The sequence below is a fragment of the Taurulus bubalis genome (assembly GCF_910589615.1).
Source record: "Taurulus bubalis genome assembly, chromosome: 1".
NCBI lineage: Eukaryota > Metazoa > Chordata > Actinopteri > Perciformes > Cottidae > Taurulus > Taurulus bubalis.
In genome coordinates, this window is record NC_136589.1 from 34,254,595 (window position 1) to 34,279,665 (window position 25,071).

The window sequence follows — 25,071 nt, forward strand, 5'->3', positions numbered from 1 at the left end:
TATATATATATATAAATATATATATATATATATATATATATATATATATATATATATATATAACAATACAACACTGACAGGAACCATTCTGTGACACACTTTTGATACTTGAAGTACATTTGACAGATTATACTGAACTGAAATTCTGAATGAAGGACTTTTACTTATGTTGTAGTGTTTTTCTTTTTTTTACATTGCTACCACTTTTACCAAAGTCAAGTATCTGATCAAATTTCTCTGAATAAAACCCAAAGCACGTGAACACACCATACAAAATAAAATACAAAATGTGATAAACAGAAAACATATTATATCACATGATTTAATAAAATGTTATCATGTTTTTATCTCAAATTACCTTTGGCTTTCTGGCAAATTAAACTATTTTTTCTGGTCCTGTGCGGGATTCCAGACAGTTCGAACAATGGGTGAGTCAGTGAATTTCCAATATGTGGACATTTCGGATACCTAATCTCTCTGTTTCATCTACCAGCACACTAAAGTACACACGCACGCACAAATTAGGAAACCTGAGCAAAGTTTTCTCTCTTTTTTTGTGCTTCTTTTCCCTTTTTTTTCCTTCCAAGCTCAGTCAGAGGTTTGCTATAAAAGCCTGCGCTGCCTCCTGCACAGCCTGCTCTGCTGACCTGGAGACCCCGCCGTCCAACATGCAGACTCTCCTCCTCGTGGCGCTGTTCGGATGCCTCGGTAAGGACATGTCATACGGTTTATTAAGCACAGATTGACTCAACGCTCATTGTACCTGCATTGTTTTTTAACCCCATCTGCATTTGCAGCCACCGTGTTCGCGGCCCCCGCTGACAAGGTGAGATGGTGCGTCACGTCGGACAAAGAACAAGAGAAATGTGCGGCCCTCGCGGCCAAAGCTCCAGTGTTCTCCTGCGTGAGGAGGGACAGCATCTTGTCCTGCATCGTTGCAATTAAGGTGAGGAGAGCGAGCAACATTATCCAGAGCATGAAGTCTAAAATAATGTGTATCAATCACAGTGCATCATATGTATGTTTAACATGCACAATCTCAGTCTATGATATATTTATTATCTCTGTAGTGGACTAAAAAGTACAATTTCTCCCTCTGAAAATCGAATATGGATAAAAATGGAAAAACAAAATACCTCAAAAGTGTTCAGTACTTGAGTAAATGTTAGTTTCTACCACTTCCACAATAAGAAAATAATCAAAAATGAGTACAAACAAGTGTACCAGTATTATTAGCAACATTTAAGTACAACTGTAAAAGTACTCATGTTATCCTTATGTTTGATATATTTATATATACGCTGCATCTGAATGTATTAGCTTGTTGAGGTGGAGATAACTGCTTTTTTTGGTAATTTAACCTTCGACACTGCATTTGATTTTGGACATTGATCGCATGCTTTCTTTAGAAAATGCCATAGATTAGAAATACCTGTTAACAACAGCCATCAAACACATGTAGAAGAGCAAAAAAGTACAATATTTTCCCCTGAAATGTAGTGGAGTAATTATAAAGTATTGAATTAAAGCATTCAAGAAAAGTACATATCTCACCATTACAAGAAAGAACAGTGCTTCAATAAATGTGTTTCCTTTGCACCTCTGCATTTAGCTATGCTGACTAAATATGCAAGGAACCGTTCGTCATATGTCGACATTGAGCTGTCGGAGAAATTAAACATCATGTTGCTGGTTGCTAACAGTTTGTGGCCGTTTTTATTTTTCATCAGGCTGCTGAGGCAGACGCCATCACTTTGGACGGAGGGGACATCTACACTGCTGGACTCATCAACTACAACCTGCAGCCCATTATTGCTGAGGACTACGGCCCCTGTATGTTCACTAATCAGCTGTCTTTACTGACCAAATTAGCACAAGAGAGGGGATTTCTTATTGCATTTAAGCTACATGTTTTGACTTTCTGCTCACAATTGTTCTGCCCACTTCCAGCGTCGGAGACCTGTTACTACGCTGTTGCTGTGGTGAAGAAGGGCTCTCAATTTGTCATGAGAGACCTCCAGGGGAAGAAATCCTGCCACACCGGGTTGGATAAATCTGCAGGCTGGAACATCCCCATCGGAACTCTGGTGTCCTTGGGTTTGATTCAGTGGGACGGCATTGAAGACAAGCCTCTTGAAGAGGGTAAGTTACACTAAATGTGAAGCACAATCCTCAAATAAAAGTTGCTACGCATACACTGTTCAGTGTGAAATGTGTGACACCTTTCATTTAATGTAATGTCAAACCTGTCAGTTATATATGAGGCAGGGCTCTCAAGTTTTTAAGACAGGTCAGAGTGACATCTCTCTCTCTCTCTCCCCCTGGACGGAGGCGCGGCCGGGAGGATTACATTTCACCCAGATACAACAGATACGTTTTTCTGATTGGCTATTGTGTAGCCCATTTCTTTTTATTGATTGGCAGGGGATTCGGGGGAGACGTGCTTGATTCCTCCATGGTGAGGGCAGCGCGACCAGGTCATGTTTGCGCTCTGCGGCACATTAAATAGCCTGAGTTTTTTTTCAGCGTGAGAAATACAATCAGTGGCGGGAGGGCGTGACTTAAGACCGAAATGCGTGACAGTCATGCTCAATGCGTGACACTTGAGAGCCCTGATGAGGCTACAGCCAGCAGCCAGTTAGCTTAGCTTAGCATAAAGGCTAGAAACAGGGGGAAACAGCTCTGTTCAAAATTCAAATTCAACAATACAATACAATACAAGTATTTCCAGTCTTTATGCAAGCTTACTGGCTGTCGGCTACAACTTCATACCGATTTACAGATATGAGAGTGGTATGAATCTTCTCATCTAACTCTCGGCAAGAAAGCGAGTAATCCCATTTCCCAAAATGGCATACTATTCCTTTAACATAGTAATATTTTCTCTGCCTTTACTTTAACGCCCACTCAAATATTATGTTGGACAAAGATGCTGGCTAGTATGTAGGAAAGATCCAAGTCCTAAAAAGCAATATTGAGACTTTATTTATGGATTCTGGTCAAGCTGTCTCAACGGTGTTGGTGGTGGATCTGCTTTACAGGGACTAGGACTAACGTTTCAAAAATCTTTGCCCCGACCCTGCTTCTTGTATTTCAGCGGTGAGCGACTACTTCTCGGCCAGCTGTGTCCCGGGGGCAGCAAGGACCAGCAAACTGTGTCAACTGTGCAGGGGAGACTGCTCCAAGACCCACAATGAGCCGTACTACGACTACAGCGGAGCCTTCCAGTCAGTACTAGTCTCTGATCGATGATCCTTCGCAGTTCTGCTCTGGCTTTTATTGTCCTCTGTCAACCACTGCACATGTATCTTCCAAATATGACCACACCTCCATCCTGTGACTTTTTAATCTCTGTGATGTCTTCGTAAACCCAGTGGAAATGCACTATGCTGTTGGTAACAAGCAAACCACTAACGTTGATGTACCTGTCGACTGGTCTTCTAGGTGCCTGAAGGACGACGCTGGAGAAGTGGCTTTTGTGAAGCACCTCACTGTACCTGGTCAGTGCCACACGGTCATCTATTCTAATATGAATTATGGACTCATTGTAATGTTTATATATATTTCATTACCATATATTTTTTTAAACATGGTAAGTACTCATTTGATGAACCATAGACTTCATCAAATGTGGTTGGGAGAAGGTGGGTAAAATGATTGTAAGAACTTTTGTTTTGTTGTTGTGGCCCACTTTCAGAGTCGGAGAAGGCCAACTACGAGCTGCTGTGTAAAGATAACACCAGGGCGCCTATTGACAACTATAAAAGCTGCCACCTGGCCAGAGCACCAGCTCATGCTGTTGTCAGCCGCAAGAACGCACAGTTGGCTGAATTCATCTGGAACAGCCTGAATTCAGTACAGGTATGATACTAAATATGTGTACTGCAAAAGGGCACCGTTGAGAAATACAGTGAATCTCGATATGAAGTGATTCATTGAAACATGTAACTTGTGGGCTTAGATAATGAATGAACTTTCTTTTTTGTCTTTTCAGGGCTTTAACCTCTTCTCCTCTGAAGCCTATGCACCCGCCAAAAACCTGATGTTCAAAGACTCCACGGCGAAGCTGGTGCAGCTGCCCGCAAACATGGATTCCTTCCTGTATTTGGGCGCTGGATATACGGGCATCATCCGTTCCCTTAAGAAAGGTACTTTTAACATAAGTAGATTAAAACACATATTCATCTTTGCGCAAACTCATTAATTAGACTGCAGACACTGGTTTATGGTTGTACTTCACTTTCTAGAGCCGACAGGCACTGCATCCACTGCCATGAAATGGTGTGCCGTGGGCCACGCTGAGACAAGCAAGTGTGACATGTGGAGCATCAATAGTATGGGTGATGTCACCACCACCGTTGAATGCCAGACTGCCCCCACAGTTGAAGACTGCCTGAAAATGATTATGGTAAAACAGTCTTTGGTCACAACCGTGAGATTTTTCTTTGTTCAATTTTGTGGCGTTTGTCTCTGATTATCTGATATCTCTGTTATCCTGTAGCGTAAAGAGGCTGACGCAATGGCAGTGGATGGAGGACAGGTGTACACCGCTGGGAAGTGTGGTCTGGTTCCTGCTATGGTGGAGCAGTACGACGCAGGTGGGAGGCTTAGATAGCACATATACCATGCCTTACCATTTATTTCTACCTTTTCTACTGGAGCAATATTTGAATCTCTGTCTCTCTCCACAGATCAGTGCAACGTCGCTGGAGGTAATACAGACCAAATCAAATGTTAAGATATCTCCCAAATGAAAACAAAACAATATATATTTACCTCGAAACTAGGCTAGACAAGTGTGTGATTTGGCTGTAATGCAGCCTTGAGGACCATCAAAAGAAAACATTTCATCTATGTGACTATATGACAATATAGCAAAAATCCTAGACATCTAGTTGTGCACTGGCTAAAAACAGTTTACATGGAACTGATTAATATGAAAGTGTAATGAGGGAACACTGTATTTCTCAAGTAAGAAATGTTACAGTTCTTTTCGGAACACTTCGTGGAAATTATTTGTAAATTACAGAGAAGTAAATGTGTATCTCACAGCTTTAAGATGAACTTTTAAATGAAATAACTTAATACCAATAATTGTCTGACGGGTAGTTTTTTGATTCATACCCTGCTGTACTTTCACCCTTGTAGCCTCATCCTCCTCTTACTATGCTGTTGCTGTGGTAAGGAAGAGTTCAGGGATCACCTGGGACACCCTGAAGGGCAAGAAGTCTTGCCACACGGGCGTCGGCAGAACTGCTGGCTGGAACGTGCCCATGGGTCAGATACACAAACAGACTGGCGACTGTGACTTCAGTAAGTGACTGTGTGCATCTCCTCTGGAGACAAGAAGATTATGTTTTCTATCAACCATGTGAGAACATGTTTCATTGAATAGAGTATGCAAAGTTGCAAAATGTTCACATATGTTAATTACAAAGATCCCTTGTAGCAACATACTTTTTTCATGGTTTAGGCAACTGACAAGCCTTTGGTAGAGTTTAAGTGACGTTATATTTAACCAAAAAACATTACTCCTTAGTGTGGCAATACATATTTTTCGAAGACATGGTTGCCTTTTCCAGACACCGAGGGTAACGCCAACACATTGTATCCCCTCCCCTCCTCAGCCAAGTTCTTCAGTAGCGGCTGTGCCCCCGGCTCAGACCCCAGCTCTCCATTCTGTACTCAGTGTGCCGGCAGCGGCAAAGCTGTGGGAGATGAGTTCAAGTGCAAAGCCAGTTCTGAAGAGCAGTACTACGGCTACGCTGGAGCCTTAAGGTAGGACGCAGCAGTGTAATTATTCTCTGCATGCAATTCTACACGTGCCTATGTTCAAAGGATAGAGGGACATTTTGGGAGATGCGCACATTTGCTTTATTCTGAGAATTATAAAAAGATTGATACCTCTCCGTGTGCTACATTTGCAATCTTTAACCAGGAGGCCGAGATTAGCACAAAGATTGTATGCCGATGGAAACGAACCAGCGCTCTCCAAAGTTCTGCCAGCGTTTTTTAAACTCCTTTATCTGATTTATTTGACGGACACGTATAAATGGCAATTAGTGGTTTTAGGGAGACTTACTAGTAATGGCTAAAACTTCCCCTTAAACACTTATATTTGTCTAGATACATTGTATCAATAATTTCAGGCATATTGTTTTACTTTTGAAGAGAGCCAGGTTAACGGTTTCCCCCTGCATCATTCTTTATGCTAAGCTAAGCCAAATTAATGTATTTACAAAGACGGGCAAACTATTCCGTTCATTGCTCTTCCACTTCACCCTGCTGTTGGAAAACCCATCTTCATATTGCCCAAGCTATGTTTTCTCATACCATTATAGATGTCTGATTGCGGGTTCCGGTGACGTTGCCTTCATCAAACACTCAACCATTCTGGAAAACAGAGAGGGTAAGAGAGGGTTGACTGACTGAACGACATTTAAACTGCGAATGTGTCATTTTGTATTAAACTATAAAATTCCTGCTACTCTCCTTTGTTAAAGTCAACCAGGATGACTACCAGCTGATCTGTCCGGGGAAGAGTCCAATGCCAGTTGGTGATTACCTCTCTTGTCACCTGGCTGCCGTGCCCGCCCACGCGGTGGTGACTCGTCCGGAGAGCCGCAACGACGTAGTTCGCATTCTCCTAGCGCAGCAGGTCAGTGAGCGGAAATTACAGGGTAAAAGTCAAAAAGGGCATTTTGGGGGGGGGGTCGTACTTGTTTAGGATTTTACAGGTGTTTTTCTCACTTTCAACAGCATGTTTTACCCTTAACCGCTGTTTTCTCTGGCCTGGATATCTAAATAACTAGATCAAAGGAATATTTGAAATCTTCCTTTTATTTCTCGATAAAGCGCTCATTCGGTGCCAGTGTCGTTGGTGCTTCATTCCGCTTGTTCGAGTCAGAACCAGGAAAGAACCTCCTCTTCAAGGACTCCACTAAGTGTCTCCAGGAGGTTGAAGCTGGAACAAGCTATGACAAGTTTCTGGGAACAGAGTACATGAATGCCATGAATTCGCTCAGACAGTGCGGAGAAACCACTCCAGGTTTGTACAACTGTTGGTCAAATCAAGAGTTGAGAGATTAGCTTTCAAATTGTATCTCTACCCAAGACGCATCACATTCAGCATAAATATGTGTCTGTCATTTTTTTCTCTTTCTTTTTCTGTTCCCAACAGATCTGGAGAAATCTTGCACTTTCCATTCCTGCCAGGAAAACTAGTGATAACCACGGAGCATGCAGGGCCTCACTCAGCCCTCAGTAATTCGGGCACCTTAACCGCACTTCCCACACTCAACCCCAAAATTGCCACGTGTATTTTCTTACTGATCTTGTTGTAGACCTGTTTTTAGAAGAACCACCGACAAACAAACACATACGTTGCACTACCATTGCTTATAAATCAAGTATCCGGTGACCAATCATGTCCACATGTAGCTATTTTCATGCTGTTGAAACGCGATGTTACCTTACCTGTGTTATGAGATCAACTATGTTTTGTTAACACGTGCCTGAATTTTCTCAAATAAAGCCTTTTTAACGCTGTTTTGTGGTGACAGTATTGTCTGTTTTTGTAATAGTGTAATTGTAATTGTAATTGTATTGTAATTGACAAAGTATATAAAATGGGCAATCTTATCAAATTTGCTTCCAATGCCAAAAAACAGTCAAGAACAAATGCTGTGGCTTATTGGAATGTAACTGTAAAGCATTGTTGTAAAACACTGGGGTCCAAACGGACTAATACAAAACATACATGGGCTTGATAAACATTATAACTGGTCCTGTATAAGAGATGCAATACAAAACGTCTTACCACCAAATAATGACTATAATTATTATTGTGATAATTGTACCTGTCAGGGAAGTGATTCTTCCAATCCAGCCGCTCTCTCATTCTGTCTGCACCTCCAGCTGCATTTCCACAGACTTCAGAAAGGAATTATTAAATAAACATATTTTTGGATGAGAAGGACGTCTATTATAATAATAATAAGTGCCATTGTGCTTTTTGCCTACTCTGAAAAAACTTCAAAAGGAGCTCCACCCAATGAAAAATCATGTAGAGATGTGGTCACTAAAAGAAAACGTTGTATTCCTGGGAGAGTTTTCACAGAACATGGAGCTCATGTTGATCATTTATATCAAAACTTGGGCAATAGACAAACACATTCTTGTTGACTGAAGTTGACATGGCCAAACAAGCCCTTGGCAAACATTAACTGTTGGGCCTTTATTGACCCCCTTTTTGTGGTAATTAAGTCCAATTGTATTTAAAAATATGCACCATGTTCATTTTGAGATGTTGCCCATCTACAAATGATATAGACACAGGTACACAGGTAATCATTTCAACACATTTGATTGAGAATGAATCAGCACTGTTTTATAATTAATTAATCTTATTTTTCAAGTAAAAATCAGAAATGTTGTATTGTCCCAGCTTCTCAGATAGGAAGTTTTTACTTTTCTAGTCATATCTAATAGTTAATTTAATATTTGTGAGATATTTACTGTTTGTTGAAACTACAAGTCATTTAGATATGTAACCTTGGGCTTTGAGATTTAATTTTATTTTTTTTACTATTTTCTTACATTTACCAGAAATAAATGATTAAGCAAGTCATAAAGATTAGTCGATAATGAAAATTATTTCAATGCCAATATTCTCCTATCTATTAATCATGGGTACAAATCCTTGGATAAAACAACTGTATTGTATGGGGCATTTCATTAGCTTCATCATACTTCACAATGAGATTAAGGACAGACTTCAGCACTTCAATCAGCATCATAATTGTTTATTTGCCAAGTACGTTGAACATACAAGGAATTTGACTCAGTGAAATCCTTAAATCCTAAAAGTAGATGTAATATTATATAGTCAGTGCACAAGCTTATAACCATCCATCATGCCATCTCTACGTCTCTTATACTAGTGTAGGTAATTATAATTGCATGACATCTGTTGAAGTTCAATTAACTTCTTAAATTTCTATGTACGTCAGACCCATCTTGAATATTTTTATTTTAATATAAATATACATATTATTATTAGTATTTGTTGTCACACATAGCATTATAATAAGTAATGTAATAGCTGCATTATACAACATCCTTGAACAATAGTGTGTGATTGAGCAGGAGATCCTTGTGTGTAGGTGATGGGATTAATCCAGGCCAGGGGTAGCCAACACGGTGACTTTATTATTATTATTTTTTCCTACCATCATTTTCATGGAAATTATTGTTAATCATTATTGTGATGAATAATTCACATTGATATGTGATCAGACAGTCACTTCACATTTATTATTATTATTAAAAGGTGATCTTTGTAACTTTGTTGTTCAGGAATCAATCAAGTAGCCCTTTGTATTATTTTGTACCCTTGAAGTAGCTCTCGGTTTCCAAAAGGTTGGTGACCACTGAACCAGGCCAACAAGGATTTCACTAAATAAATAAGGAAGATAAATTAACTGCATTGTCATCTGTGTAATTGCATAAACCGTACAATACAGTACGGTTCGCAGATCTCTCGCGAGGAGATGCCCTTAGCATAGCATAAAGACTGGAGGGAAACGACTCACCTAGTTCTGTCTAAATGTTTAGAAATCTGCCTACCAGCACTGCTAAAGCTCACTAATTAACACGATATATGCGTTTGTTTAATCCATGTCTAGCAACTAAAAACTGTGAAATCACCATTTTACTGTTTTTGGACTGCACCACTTGCCATACTCCAGGGACTGCTTTACACTTGACTTTTGAACAGAATAAACAAGATTTAGCATGTTAATTGTTGAGCTTCAGCGGTACCGATAAGTTGAGTATTTGAACTTTGTTCAATGCTAGGTTAGCTCTTACCAGTTGTTGTGCTAAGCTAAACGGCTGTTGGCTCCAGCTTCATAAACACTGTATGGTATCTGTGAGAGAGGCATCTGTCTTGTCCACTGACTCGAGGAAACAAAGATAATAAGCGTTTGCCACGGAACTATTTCTTTAAGTGAAATAATTACACTGAACAATATTGATGTTTTAAATGTCTCACTTCTGGTTTATTGCTCTTTCTCGTCAAGGCCCTGGTAAGACACGTCCAGTCCAAAGGTTACCCTAATGAACGCTTCGAACTCGTCACCAACTTTCCTAGAAGGAAGCTCGCCCACTTGGACTATGACATCACACTGCAGGAGGCGGGGCTTTGTCCACAGGAGACTGTGTTTGTTCAGGAGAGGAACTAGCCTTGTCAGACACACTCACTTTTACTTGTCTGTCTCTCTCTGTGATAGACCTCACCCTTTCACCAATGATCTGGGGCGATGTCACTGGCCTTGATCCCAATACATTCTGTTCTCCTGGAATTAGGCCCCGTTTTTGCCAAGACAGCTCTCAGTGGATGGACTACTTTCCCCGCCACTCCACTAATCTGAATACTGACGTCTCTACTGGCAGCCTAATACCTTTGTACTGCTCTACAATTGGCCAGTAAGGTGTATGGATGCCAGCAATCTTTCTTTTTTTTTTAAATTGTGATTTATTCTTTTCTGATGCAGGCTTCATTTTTGTTCTGAACTCTTGAGTCACATCAAGTAAGAATAAATATATATAGCTCATATTCAAATACAAATTATAATTAATAATAATTATAATAATAATGAATCACTGATTGATGCTGAGGCACCAGGGACTTGTACAAAAAGACGTTTACCTCCAAGAAAGGATGTTGAATGTCAGAGTTTATTTTCTTGCTCTTCTTGTTATTTTCTGTACCTGGGGACAGGTAAAGGGAGCCTCATTCTTGTTTATTTGACCCAAATTTGGTCTCTGACACGGTCCGTGTTTCAACAATTGTAATTATTTGGAAGGCAGGGGCACTAAGAGGAAAATGTCTGGAAATTACAGGTCGGACATCTGTTACACACTTGTGTAAATCTGAGAGGATTTGGGTGGATCGACACATTTTTACTCCAGTTTCTATTGGTTAATTAGAGACTAGTAGATTGTTTTTGGATTTCAACTTTTGATACAGAAGGGAATGAATGAAGGGTGGTACATCTCATCAGTCGGACCTACACTGTACAGAGATGGCTTAGAGAGACTGATATTTAGCTGTAGTCACCGTTTCCTTTCTTTTTTATATGCTGCCTAGAAAATATGCTGATGTTGAAATATAACCACCAAAACCAAAGGAGATTCTGCTTGGTCTTTTGTCACAATTTCAATGAATTTCACAGGCCTAATGTGATGAGGCAAATGTCATAGGATACAATGGAAAAACAATATTAAAACGGAGACAGGAAAACTGTTATGGAATGGGAAAAGCAGCTGCTCTTGAGAATCATCTGAAACTACAAATATGTATTACTCAGTATTCTGTGATGAGGAATTGTTACAGTATTCACAGATACCGTGTCTCTGATTATTGTATTAATCAAGGCACTTTAGCAACTTCATATAATAGTTTATTGTTAGTCAAGAGTCAGGGTTTTTTATCAACTAGCCAGATTTGTATTTGGCATTTAGGCCTAAAATTGACAATGTTTTGTACATGTAAGAGTCTGGAGGGACTCAAAGAAACCCTTTGAGACATTTTAGACAGGATCTGGAGTGATTATGGCTGGAGTAATATGATACCACGAAGGGCTTTGTTAAGCTTAAATCTGGGCCATAGGTGGCAGTAATGGGCCTAAATGCCAACAGTTCTTCAATAAGTAAGGCCAGGAGGAAGAGGACCACTAGCCAGAGTAAATAATGAAGGTTTAGAAAATATTAAAAGGAGCCTTACGAATGTTTTATGAAGGATGTAATGAATACAGTATTTGTTTCTTCCTTAATGTTTTTTTGGGTGGCGACCAATGGTAAATATATATAAACAAAAACAATTTTTAACAAGGAAACTTCAAGCTGTTGCAGGTGTTTTTGGAGAGTAGCTGTTTTCCTTTTCTATTCAACTTTTCTATATTAAAACAATACAGAGCGCTCCAGTCCTGGAAGAATGGAGGAGATGTGTGCTGCCATGACAGTTTGCTAATATCAACAAGCCACGTGGGAGAATGTCGGCTTGCACAAGGTCGATGTTGACCCCAGTCATCCATGGACCTGTTAGCTAGCTCTCAGAAAGAAGTCAATTGAAGTTAATGTGTAATGTTTGTGGATGGCAGATTTGAGTCACCTGACTTGCCCAATAACGAGATGAATCATCACCGGCTGATCAAAATGTCACGGCTCTCTCCTGCACTCGACTTTTACATCCCTTGGAAATACTTTTTGTTCATGCAGTGGCACACTTGCCGGTGTTTTATGCAATATTGTTCAGTTTATCTGAAAAGGCAATTGCTTATGGGATGTAAAAGAAAAAGAGCCCGGCATCACAGACTGAAGGTTTGTGTGTTATGTCCAACCTATAATGCCTTATTAACCCCCTGCCCAAGAACCATCATTGATAATAAGCTTATCCACTCTGTGATTTAGCAGAGTCAGGAGGGCCTTGTGGACTGTAATCACCGTCAGCCAGAGGTATTGTAGGAAAATGGGTTTGAGCATTTTTCAATATATATATAGATATATTAGAAGTTGTTGCCTAATAACCCTCAATATTCATGTGGTACTCTAAAACTCGTCTTCCTAAATCCATACATAATTTGTCTGTTGTCTCCAGCGGAAATGCTGCTCACTTAAACAGAAAGAGTACAAGAGTGGACTAAAAAACGTGATTGATTTTTGTGTAGATAAAGCATGCCTTAAATGTCAACTTGTGACATGTGGGTCAGAAATGCCATTGACTTGCCGGCGATGTTATCAAGAAGTGTCGTTACAGCAATGCTGCTGAGTGAAGTGTCAGCACGGATTGACAAAGGCACAGTAATCTGTGAGGGTTCAGGAAACTGTGACCGGGATAAAGACTCAAAGCCAGACTCACAAGTTGATAATGAGAGAGTCTTAAATCTGTCAGAGACTAAACCAGTGGCTATTCAAGGCAACATAAAGAGGCACTCATATACAGAGGGGAATGCTGGTTGAGAAGGATACTTCACACATATTTTGTTCTAATGCTTTGAACTGTGTTGCATTTCCTGAGAAAAAATGTTTTAGTTTTCTCGGTACTTGATATACTTGATATATATATATATATATATATATATATATATATATATATATATATATGTCATGGGGGAGAACAGTCACATGATGAGCTACCGGTGGGAAACACACCAAGGACAACTGGTAGACAGGTGGGGAATGACATTGGTAACTAGAGTTTGTGGGAAACCGTAGCACACTTTTATCCCATTTCATAGTCCATTTGTCTTCAGCCTTGAACATGAAATGAACGACTTGCCCATTATCACAGCAAACATGTTCAGAAGCTAGACCTTGACATCAAGAAGCTACTTCAATTGTCAGCTTTATTGCCGATTTCAAGTGGCCTAAAATGTGTGGAAACAAGGTTTATGTATACTCAGTGGACGGGGGTGAAAATAGAGCTTTTGTCATGCTCGGATTAGAGTGCAGTGAGGGTTACACAGTCTGTTATGATTAAGTGTAAGGCAGTTTGTGGAACGTCTACTTCTCGGGCACTCGACCAACATTACATTTTACAAATAAAACGTTGCTGATTCCCTTTTGAAAAACATTTGAATGCACTTTTCCAATCACTCCAGCAGACAAAGAATACCTCAAACTAAACTGCTTTTTATTACATGTACTCCCTCTATATCTATGCTTTCTACCACATGTAGCTAAAAGTATCTCCTTGGGAACATGTTAGTATTGCTTCTATTGGTTTACCAGGATGACCAGACAGGGCTCTGGTCAATTTAGTCATTTTATAATTTATTTTGCGATACACTTCAAGCTAAATTAATATATACGTTGTCCCTTTACTGCAGGAATATCAAATTGGTGTCTTGACACCTGCCACACAAAGCCCTCTTCTCAAAGAAAAGTGATAAAAGGATGGTTAAAAGACAGTGCCAATGTCCTCACAGTAAAAATATAACCTATATCCACTCGTCCAGTATCATATCTTCTATCTTTCATCAAAAAGGCCTCTTGTGAAACATGCAATCTATTGTGAAAGTTAGTGTGTGATAGTTTAATATTTGGTATTCAAGAACAAATGAGAAGGCATCACTGGTTCAATTTAAAAATAAATAAAAAATGAACCTTTGCTCTTGTGTTGGGTAACATTGACTCTGTAAACACAACTCTTATGTCAGTCCCTGCAGCTTTTCTGAGTCGATTACAGATTTGGAAATTTTGGGCTTTTTCTTCTGATGGTAAATAATATGACAGACTCATTCAACTGTTAGCCTAAAGTGGCTGAATAATTATTGACAAATATAGTATATACCTAATATATAACACTGACAAAGAAGATCAGAGTAGCAAAGAGCAGCTACTCTGAAAGATTGAAAAACAAGCCTTCATCCAACGATCCTGCATGTGGGTGGAGAGGCCGGCAGGACACCAGCCTCAATCACTGATGTTAAAAAACACAAACCAAGCCAGAAATATAGGTGGAGTTATGGATTCAGACCTCAACCTGAACAGCCATATAAAGACAATTACAAAATCAGCCTACTATCACCTAAATAATATATCAAGGGTTAGAGGACTTATGTCTTAACAGGATTTGGAAAAACCTGTCCATACATTTATCTTCAGTAGACTCGACGACTGTAACGGTGTGTTTACAAGTTTCTGTAAAAAGTCAATCAGAAAGCTGCAGCTGATTCAGAACGCTGCAGCTTGAGTCTTCACTCAGACCAAGAAAGTGGATCACATCATGATGTCTTTGCACTGGCTTCCTGTCCAACAAGGACATTACTTTAAAATCCTGCTGCTGGTTTATAAAGCACTGAATGGTTTAGGGCCTAAATACATTTCTGATCTGCTGCTACCTTATGAACCATCCCGGCCCCTCAGGTCGTCTGTGACTGGTCTACTTTCATTTCCAAGAGTCAGAACTAAACACGGAGAAACAGCGTTCAGTTTTTCTGCTCCACACATCTAGAACAAGGTTCCTGAAAGCTGCAGGTCTGCTGAGACCCTCAGCTCCTTTAAATCCAGATTGAAGACTTTTCTGTTTGGATGCTTTTAATGGTTTTATGTGAAGCACTTTTAATTGCCCTGCCTTGCCTTACCTTACAAGGGAAAATCAGGACTGCAGAGAAAATCATTGGTGCTAGCCTGCACTGCGCTCCATTCAGGACTTGTACTCCTCCAGAGTCTGGAAACCCATGACACCCTGAACACAACCTGTTTGAATGTCTCCCTTCTGGGAGGCGCTACAGAACACTGTGCACCACCAACAACCAGACACAAGAACAGTTCCTTCCCCACAGGCCGGTAACATCAGTCATGCACGGTCATTAACTCTGCAACACCAGAATATCCACTGCTGCCGCTATCTATTATCATTTTATAGTTCTTTTGGTACAATTTGCTGTAAGTCTCAATATAAATCCTACACACTGTATATACAGTATATAATCATATTTAAATTTGCAGACTGTACATAATCATTCAGTCCATGTATATCTATTTGGTATGGATATATTTGCACAATTTGTTTTGTTTCCAATTTATAGAACACTTGGCTTGTATATACAAGTTATGTTTCTTATTATCTGTCCAGCTTTGTTATCCTTGTCCCTTATTTCTATTTCTGTGCTAGTAGTAGTAGTAGTAGTAGTAGTAGTAGTAGTAGTAGTAGTAACAGTAATAGAAATTAGTCGGTTGGAGCAGTTCATGTGGTCGAGCATATATATATATATATATATATATATATATATATATATATATATATATAACAATACAACACTGAAAGGAACCATTCTGTGACACACTTTTGATGCTTGAAGTACATTTGACAGATTATACTGAACTGAAATTCTGAATGCAGGACTTTTACTTATGTTGTAGTGTTTTTCTTTTTTTTACATTGCTACCACTTTTACCAAAGTCAAGTATCTGATAAAATTTCTCTGAATAAAACACAAAGCACGTGAACACACCATACAAAATAAAATACAAAATGTGATAAACAGAGAACATATTATATCACATGATTTAATAAAATGTTATCATTTTTTTATCTCAAATTACCAATAGTGCAATAATGTACTGTTCAAGGGAGTTGAACCCTTGAACTGTACATTATTGTAGACACAGTACTGCCTCGAGTACCTTATTGCTTTTATAATACGGGTACCTGCGACTTTATAAATAGTAATAGTAAGCTCCCTTTCAGCACAAAATAGTTGTAGCCACCAAACCTTGTGTATCGCATTTCAGCAACAGAGAATGACACGCAGCCACCGATGTAAAGAAGTGCTCTCGCTGCTTCTGTCCGTCTTTTCTCCGTAATTTTTCTCCTCCATGATGTTTAGAGAACTTGCCTCGCGTCGGGAAATGACCGACGTAATTATCTCTCACTAGAAATTATCACGATTTTGTGGTCAAACCCTTTTCATTCCTCATCTCATTTTAGGGAGGAAGTGACGTTGTGTTGTCGTTCGTTATGCTAGTGTGGGGGATGCTAAGTGAGCTTGTTAGCTGTTCCGTTTGAGCTAACGTTACTGTTAGCGAAGAGCCCCGTTGCAATACTGTGAACACTCAAGCAATACACCTGCAAGTTAAGGAAACCAACGTCTGCGGGTCGTTACTGCGGACGTTACAATATCAAAGTTTACACGAACATGTTTGGTAACTGTCAAGCTTGAAATGACAACTAACGGTCGCGCAATTTAAATCTACCTGTTATTTTTAAGTGCGCACTGATATGGAACGCTCTAAATGTAAACAGGCTGTACAGTACTTTATGGCTGAATAAACTACACCTCGTGACTCACTCTCAACCAATCAGAATGCTTGATTTGATCTACAGTATTATGAACAGTATATAATCATCTTTAAATATGCAGACTGTACATAATCATTCAGTCCATGTATATCTTTTTGGTATGTATATATTTGCACAATTTGTTTTGTTTCCAATTTATAGAACACTTGGCTTGTATATACAAGTTATGTTTCTTATTATCTGTCCAGCTTTGTTATCCTTGTCCCTTATTTCTATTTCTGTGCTAGTAGTAGTAGTAGTAGTAGTAGTAGTAGTAGTAGTAGTAGTAGTAACAGTAATAGAAATTAGTCGGTTGGAGCAGTTCATGTGGTCGAGCATAAATATATATATATAAATATATATATATATATATATATATATATATGTATATATATATATATATATATATATATAGTTATGTTTCTTAATATCTGTCCAGCTTTGTTATCCTTGTCCCTTATTTCTATTTCTGTGCTAGTAGTAGTAGTAACAGTAGTAGTAGTAGTAGTAGCAGTTCATGTGGTCGAGCATAAATATATATATATATATATATATATATATATATATATATATATATATATATATATATATATATATATATATATATATATATATATATATAACAATACAACACTGACAGGAACCATTCTGTGACACACTTTTGATACTTGTACATTTGACAGATTATACTGAACTGAAATTCTGAATGAAGGACTTTTACTTATGTTGTAGTGTTTTTCTTTTTTTTACATTGCTACCACTTTTACCAAAGTCAAGTATCTGATCAAATTTCTCTGAATAAAACCCAAAGCACGTGAACACACCATACAAAATAAAATACAAAATGTGATAAACAGAGAACATATTATATCACATGATTTAATAAAATGTTATCATGTTTTTATCTCAAATTACCTTTGGCTTTCTGGCAAATTAAACTATTTTTTCTGGTCCTGTGCGGGATTCCAGACAGTTCGAACAATGGGTGAGTCAGTGAATTTCCAATATGTGGACATTTCGGATACCTAATCTCTCTGTTTCATCTACCAGCACACTAAAGTACACACGCATGCACAAATTAGGAAACCTGAGCAAAGTTTTCTCTTTTTTGTGTGCTTCTTTTCCCTTTTTTTTCCTTCCCAGCTCAGTCAGAGGTTTGCTATAAAAGCCTGCGCTGCCTCCTGCACAGCCTGCTCTGCTGACCTGGAGACCCCGCCGGCCAACATGCAGACTCTCCTCCTCGTGGCGCTGTTCGGATGCCTCGGTAAGGACATGTCATACGGTTTATTAAGCACAGATTGACTCAACGCTCATTGTACCTGCATTGTTTTTTAACCCCATCTGCATTTGCAGCCACCGTGTTCGCGGCCCCCGCTGACAAGGTGAGATGGTGCGTCACGTCGGACAAAGAACAAGAGAAATGTGCGGCCCTCGCGGCCAAAGCTCCAGTGTTCTCCTGCGTGAGGAGGGACAGCATCTTGTCCTGCATCGTTGCAATTAAGGTGAGGAGAGCGAGCAACATTATCCAGAGCATGAAGTCTAAAATAATGTGTATCAATCACAGTGCATCATATGTATGTTTAACATGCACAATCTCAGTCTATGATATATTTATTATCTCTGTAGTGGACTAAAAAGTACAATTTCTCCCTCTGAAAATCGAATATGGATAAAAATGGAAAAACAAAATACCTCAAAAGTGTTCAGTACTTGAGTAAATGTTGGTTTCTACCACTTCCACAATGAGAAAATAATCAAAAATGAGTACAAACAAGTGTACCAGTATTATTAGCAACATTTAAGTACAACTGTAAAAGTACTCATTTTATCTTTATGTTTGATATATTTATATATACGCTGCATCTGAATGTATTAGCTGGTTGAGGTGGAGATAACTGCTTTATTTGGTAATTTAACCTTCAATTAAATTTTGGACATTGATCGCATGTTTTCTTTAGAAAATGCCATAGATTAGAAATACCTGTTAACAACAGCCATCAAACACATGTAGAAGAGCAAAAAAAGTACAATATTTTCCCCTGAAATGTAGTGGAGTAAGTATAAAGTATTGAATTAAAGCATTCAAGAAAAGTACATATCTCACCATTACAAGAAAGAACAGTGCTTCAATAAATGTGTTACTTTGCACCTCTGCATTTAGCTATGCTGACTAAATATGCAAGGAACCGTTCGTCACATGTCTTTGAGCTGTCGGAGAAATTAAACATCATGTTGCTGGTTGCTAACAGTTTGTGGCCGTTTTTATTTTTCATCAGGCTGCTGAGGCAGACGCCATCACTTTGGACGGAGGGGACATCTACACTGCTGGACTCATCAACTACAACCTGCAGCCCATTATTGCTGAGGACTACGGCCCCTGTATGTTCACTAATCAGCTGTCTTTACTGACCAAATTAGCACAAGAGAGGGGATTTCTTATTGCATTTAAGCTACATGTTTTGACTTTCTGCTCACAATTGTTCTGCCCACTTCCAGCGTCGGAGACCTGTTACTACGCTGTTGCTGTGGTGAAGAAGGGCTCTCAATTTGTCATGAGAGACCTCCAGGGGAAGAAATCCTGCCACACCGGGTTGGATAAATCTGCAGGCTGGAACATCCCCATCGGAACTCTGGTGTCCTTAGGTTTGATTCAGTGGGACGGCATTGAAGACAAGCCTCTTGAAGAGGGTAAGTTACACTAAATGTGAAGCACAATCCTCAAATAAAAGTTGCTACGCATACACTGTTCAGTGTGAAATGTGTGACACCTTTCATTTAATGTAATGTCAAACCTGTCAGTTATATATGAGGCAGGGCTCTCAAGTTTTTAAGACAGGTCAGAGTGACATCTCTCTCTCTCTCTCTCCCCCTGGACGGAGGCGCGGCCGGGAGGATTACATTTCACCCAGATACAACAGATACGTTTTTCTGATTGGCTATTGTGTAGCCATTTCTTTTTATTGATTGGCAGGGGATTCGGGGGAGACGTGCTTGATTCCTCCATGGTGAGGGCAGCGCGACCAGGTCATGTTTGCGCGCTGCGGCACATTAAATAGCCTGAGTTTTTTTTCAGCGTGAGAAATACAATCAGTGGCGGGAGGGCGTGACTTAAGACCGAAATGCGTGACAGTCACGCTCAATGCGTGACACTTGAGAGCCCTGATGAGGCTACAGCCAGCAGCCAGTTAGCTTAGCTTAGCATAAAGGCTAGAAACAGGGGGAAACAGCTCTGTTCAAAATTCACCCAGCAGCACCTCCAAAGGTCACTAATTAACACATTTTATTTGTTTAATCCGAGTGTAAAAACTGCAAGTTGTAACATCATGTATTCCAACGCATAGACAAGAAACAGTTTGGCACATATAACCCCTGCATGTAAAACCCCAATGTTGAGGATTTTTTTTTACACTTCTGTTCTTAAACAATACAATACAATACAAGTATTTCCAGTCTTTATGCAAGCTTACTGGCTGTCGGCTACAACTTCATACCGATTTACAGATATGAGAGTGGTATGAATCTTCTCATCTAACTCTCGGCAAGAAAGCGAGTAATCCCATTTCCCAAAATGGCATACTATTCCTTTAACATAGTAATATTTTCTCTGCCTTTACTTTAACGCCCACTCAAATATTATGTTGGACAAAGATGCTGGCTAGTATGTAGGAAAGATCCAAGTCCTAAAAAGCAATATTGAGACTTTATTTATGGATTCTGGTCAAGCTGTCTCAACGGTGTTGGTGCTGGATCTGCTTTACAGGGACTAGGACTAACGTTTCAAAAATCTTTGCCCCGACCCTGCTTCTTGTATTTCAGCGGTGAGCGACTACTTCTCGGCCAGCTGTGTCCCGGGGGCAGCAAGGACCAGCAAACTGTGTCAACTGTGCAGGGGAGACTGCTCCAAGACCCACAATGAGCCGTACTACGACTACAGCGGAGCCTTCCAGTCAGTACTAGTCTCTGATCGATGATCCTTCGCAGTTCTGCTCTTTTATTGTCCTCTGTCAACCACTGCACATGTATCTTCCAAATATGACCACACCTCCATCCTGTGACTTTTTAATCTCTGTGATGTCTTCGTAAACCCAGTGGAAATGCACTATACTGTTGGTAACAAGCAAACCACTAACGTTGATGTACCTGTCGACTGGTCTTCTAGGTGCCTGAAGGACGACGCTGGAGAAGTGGCTTTTGTGAAGCACCTCACTGTACCTGGTCAGTGCCACACGGTCATCTATTCTAATATGAATTATGGACTCATTGTAATGTTTATATATATTTCATTACCATATATTTTTTTAAACATGGTAAGTACTCATTTGATGAACCATAGACTTCATCAAATGTGGTTGGGAGAAGGTGGGTAAAATGATTGTAAGAACTTTTGTTTTGTTGTTGTGGCCCACTTTCAGAGTCGGAGAAGGCCAACTACGAGCTGCTGTGTAAAGATAACACCAGGGCGCCTATTGACAACTATAAAAGCTGCCACCTGGCCAGAGCACCAGCTCATGCTGTTGTCAGCCGCAAGAACGCACAGTTGGCTGAATTCATCTGGAACAGCCTGAATTCAGTACAGGTATGATACTAAATATGTGTACTGCAAAAGGGCACCGTTGAGAAATACAGTGAATCTCGATATGAAGTGATTCATTGAAACATGTAACTTGTGGGCTTAGATAATGAATGAACTTTCTTTTTTGTCTTTTCAGGGCTTTAACCTCTTCTCCTCTGAAGCCTATGCACCCGCCAAAAACCTGATGTTCAAAGACTCCACGGCGAAGCTGGTGCAGCTGCCCGCAAACATGGATTCCTTCCTGTATTTGGGCGCTGGATATACGGGCATCATCCGTTCCCTTAAGAAAGGTACTTTTAACATAAGTAGATTAAAACACATATTCATCTTTGCGTAAACTCATTAATTAGACTGCAGACACTGGTTTATGGTTGTACTTCACTTTCTAGAGCCGACAGGCACTGCATCCACTGCCATGAAATGGTGTGCCGTGGGCCACGCTGAGACAAGCAAGTGTGACATGTGGAGCATCAATAGTATGGGTGATGTCACCACCACCGTTGAATGCCAAACTGCCCCCACAGTTGAAGACTGCCTGAAAATGATTATGGTAAAACAGTCTTTGGTCACAACCGTGAGATTTTTCTTTGTTCAATTTTGTGGCGTTTGTCTGTGATTATCTGATATCTCTGTTATCCTGTAGCGTAAAGAGGCTGACGCAATGGCAGTGGATGGAGGACAGGTGTACACCGCTGGCAAGTGTGGTCTGGTTCCTGCTATGGTGGAGCAGTACGACGCAGGTGGGAGGCTTAGATAGCACATATACCATGCCTTACCATTTATTTCTACCTTTTCTACTGGAGCAATATTTGAATCTCTGTCTCTCTCCACAGATCAGTGCAACGTCGCTGGAGGTAATACAGACCAAATCAAATGTTAAGATATCTCCCAAATGAAAACAAAACAATATATATTTACCTCGAAACTAGGCTAGACAAGTGTGTGATTTGGCTGTAATGCAGCCTTGAGGACCATCAAAAGAAAACATTTCATCTATGTGACTATATGACAATATAGCAAAAATCCTAGACATCTAGTTGTGCACTAGCTAAAAACAGTTTACATGGAACTGATTAATATGAAAGTGTAACGAGGGAACACTGTATTTCTCAAGTAAGAAATGTTACAGTTCTTTTCGGAACACTTCGTGGAAATTATTCGTAAATTACAGAGAAGTAAATGTGTATCTCACAGCTTTAAGATGAACTTTTAAATGAAATAACTTAATACCAATAATTGTCTGACGGGTAGTTTTTTGATTCATACCCTGCTGTACTTTCACCCTTGTAGCCTCATCCTCCTCTTACTATGCTGTTGCTGTGGTAAGGAAGAGTTCAGGGATCACCTGGGACACCCTGAAGGGCAAGAAGTCTTGCCACACGGGCGTCGGCAGAACTGCTGGCTGGAACGTGCCCATGGGTCAGATACACAAACAGACTGGCGACTGTGACTTCAGTAAGTGACTGTGTGCATCTCCTCTGGAGACAAGAAGATTATGTTTTCTATCAACCATGTGAGAACATGTTTCATTGAATAGAGTATGCAAAGTTGCAAAATGTTCACATATGTTAATTACAAAGATCCCTTGTAGCAACATACTTTTTTCATGGTTTAGGCAACTGACAAGCCTTTGGTAGAGTTTAAGTGACGTTATATTTAACCAAAAAACATTACTCCTTAGTGTGGCAATACATATTTTTCGAAGACATGGTTGCCTTTTCCAGACACCGAGGGTAACGCCAACACATTGTATCCCCTCCCCTCCTCAGCCAAGTTCTTCAGTAGCGGCTGTGCCCCCGGCTCAGACCCCAGCTCTCCATTCTGTACTCAGTGTGCCGGCAGCGGCAAAGCTGTGGGAGATGAGTTCAAGTGCAAAGCCAGTTCTGAAGAGCAGTACTACGGCTACGCTGGAGCCTTAAGGTAGGACGCAGCAGTGTAATTATTCTCTGCATGCAATTCTACACGTGCCTATGTTCAAAGGATAGAGGGACATTTTGGGAGATGCGCACATTTGCTTTATTCTGAGAATTATAAAAAGATTGATACCTCTCCGTGTGCTACATTTGCAATCTTTAACCAGGAGGCCGAGATTAGCACAAAGATTGTATGCCGATGGAAACGAACCAGCGCTCTCCAAAGTTCTGCCAGCGTTTTTAAAACTCCTTTATGTGATTTATTTGACGGACACGTATAAATGGCAATTTGTGGTTTTAGGGAGACTTACCATAAATAGTAACTCCCAAATAATGTTTTTACACTTATATTTGTCTAGATACATTGTATCAATAATTTCAGGCATATTGTTTTACTTTTGAAGAGAGCCAGGTTAACGGTTTCCCCCTGCGTCATTCTTTATGCTAAGCTAAGCCAAATTAATGTATTTACAAAGATGGGCAAACTATTCCGTTAATTGCTCTTCCACTTCACTCTGCTGTTGGAAAACCCATCTTCATATTGCCCAAGCTATGTTTTCTCATACCATTATAGATGTCTGATTGCGGGTTCCGGTGATGTTGCCTTCATCAAACACTCAACCATTCTGGAAAACAGAGAGGGTAAGAGAGGGTTGACTGACTGAACGACATTTAAACTGCGAATGTGTCATTTTGTATTAAACTATAAAATTCCTGCTACTCTCCTTTGTTAAAGTCAACCAGGATGACTACCAGCTGATCTGTCCGGGGAAGAGTCCAATGCCAGTTGGTGATTACCTCTCTTGTCACCTGGCTGCCGTGCCCGCCCACGCGGTGGTGACTCGTCCGGAGAGCCGCAACGACGTCGTTCGCATTCTCCTAGCGCAGCAGGTCAGTGAGCGGAAATTACAGGGTAAAAGTCAAAAAGGGCATTTTGGGGGGGGTCATACTTGATTTTACAGGTGTTTTTCTCACTTTCAACAGCATGTTTTACCCTTAACCGCTGTTTTCTCTGGCCTTGATATGGATATCTAAATAACTAGATCAAAGGAATATTTGAAATCTTCCTTTTATTTCTCGATAAAGCGCTCATTTGGTGCCAGTGTCGTTGGTGCTTCATTCCGCTTGTTCGAGTCAGAACCAGGAAAGAACCTCCTCTTCAAGGACTCCACTAAGTGTCTCCAGGAGGTTGAAGCTGGAACAAGCTATGACAAGTTTCTGGGAACAGAGTACATGAATGCCATGAATTCGCTCAGACAGTGCGGGGAAACCACTCCAGGTTTGTACAACTGTTGGTCAAATCAAGAGTTGAGAGATTAGCTTTCAAATTGTATCTCTACCCAAGACGCATCACATTCAGCATAAATATGTGTCTGTCATTTTTTTCTCTTTCTTTTTCTGTTCCCAACAGATCTGGAGAAATCTTGCACTTTCCATTCCTGCCAGGAAAACTAGTGACAACCACGGAGCATGCAGGGCCTCACTCAGCCCTCAGTAATTCGGGCACCTTAACCGCACTTCCCACACTCAACCCCAAAATTGCCACGTGTATTTTCTTACTGATCTTGTTGTAGACCTGTTTTTAGAAGAACCACCGACAAACAAACACATACGTTGCACTACCATTGCTTATAAATCAATTATCCGGTGACCAATCATGTCCACATGTAGCTATTTTCATGCTGTTGAAACGCGATGTTACCTTACCTGTGTTATGAGATCAACTATGTTTTGTT

General features: G+C 40.1%; 1 protein-coding gene across 1 annotated transcript; it reads left to right on the plus strand.

The window, feature by feature from the left end:
- The first annotated feature begins 1,991 nt into the window (after positions 1-1,991).
- On the plus strand, positions 1,992-25,064 carry tfa (transferrin-a). Its single transcript, XM_079237323.1, has 30 exons — positions 1,992-2,142; positions 3,098-3,227; positions 3,445-3,500; positions 3,698-3,861; positions 3,995-4,148; positions 4,248-4,408; positions 4,502-4,598; positions 4,692-4,712; positions 5,149-5,313; positions 5,628-5,778; positions 6,342-6,409; positions 6,504-6,658; positions 6,856-7,048; positions 7,181-7,223; positions 17,998-18,113; positions 18,203-18,351; positions 19,126-19,228; positions 19,346-19,537; positions 20,666-20,795; positions 21,009-21,064; positions 21,262-21,425; positions 21,559-21,727; positions 21,821-21,972; positions 22,066-22,162; positions 22,713-22,877; positions 23,192-23,342; positions 23,910-23,977; positions 24,072-24,226; positions 24,422-24,614; positions 24,747-25,064. The coding sequence occupies exons 1-30, from the start codon at positions 2,007-2,009 to the stop codon at positions 24,788-24,790; spliced, it is 3,798 nt and encodes a 1,265-aa protein (XP_079093449.1). The 5' UTR covers positions 1,992-2,006; the 3' UTR covers positions 24,791-25,064.
- Positions 25,065-25,071: the final 7 nt, after the last annotated feature.

Coding starts and splice junctions, on each gene's coding strand:
- tfa (XM_079237323.1), top strand. CDS start 2,007: ATGAGAGACCTCCAGGGGAAGAAATCCTGCCACACCGGGTTGGATAAA. Junction 4,599..4,691: donor GGTGGAGCAGTACGACGCAG/GTGGGAGGCTTA, acceptor CTCTCTCCACAG/ATCAGTGCAACGTCGCTGGA. Junction 24,227..24,421: donor GCATTCTCCTAGCGCAGCAG/GTCAGTGAGCGG, acceptor TTCTCGATAAAG/CGCTCATTTGGTGCCAGTGT.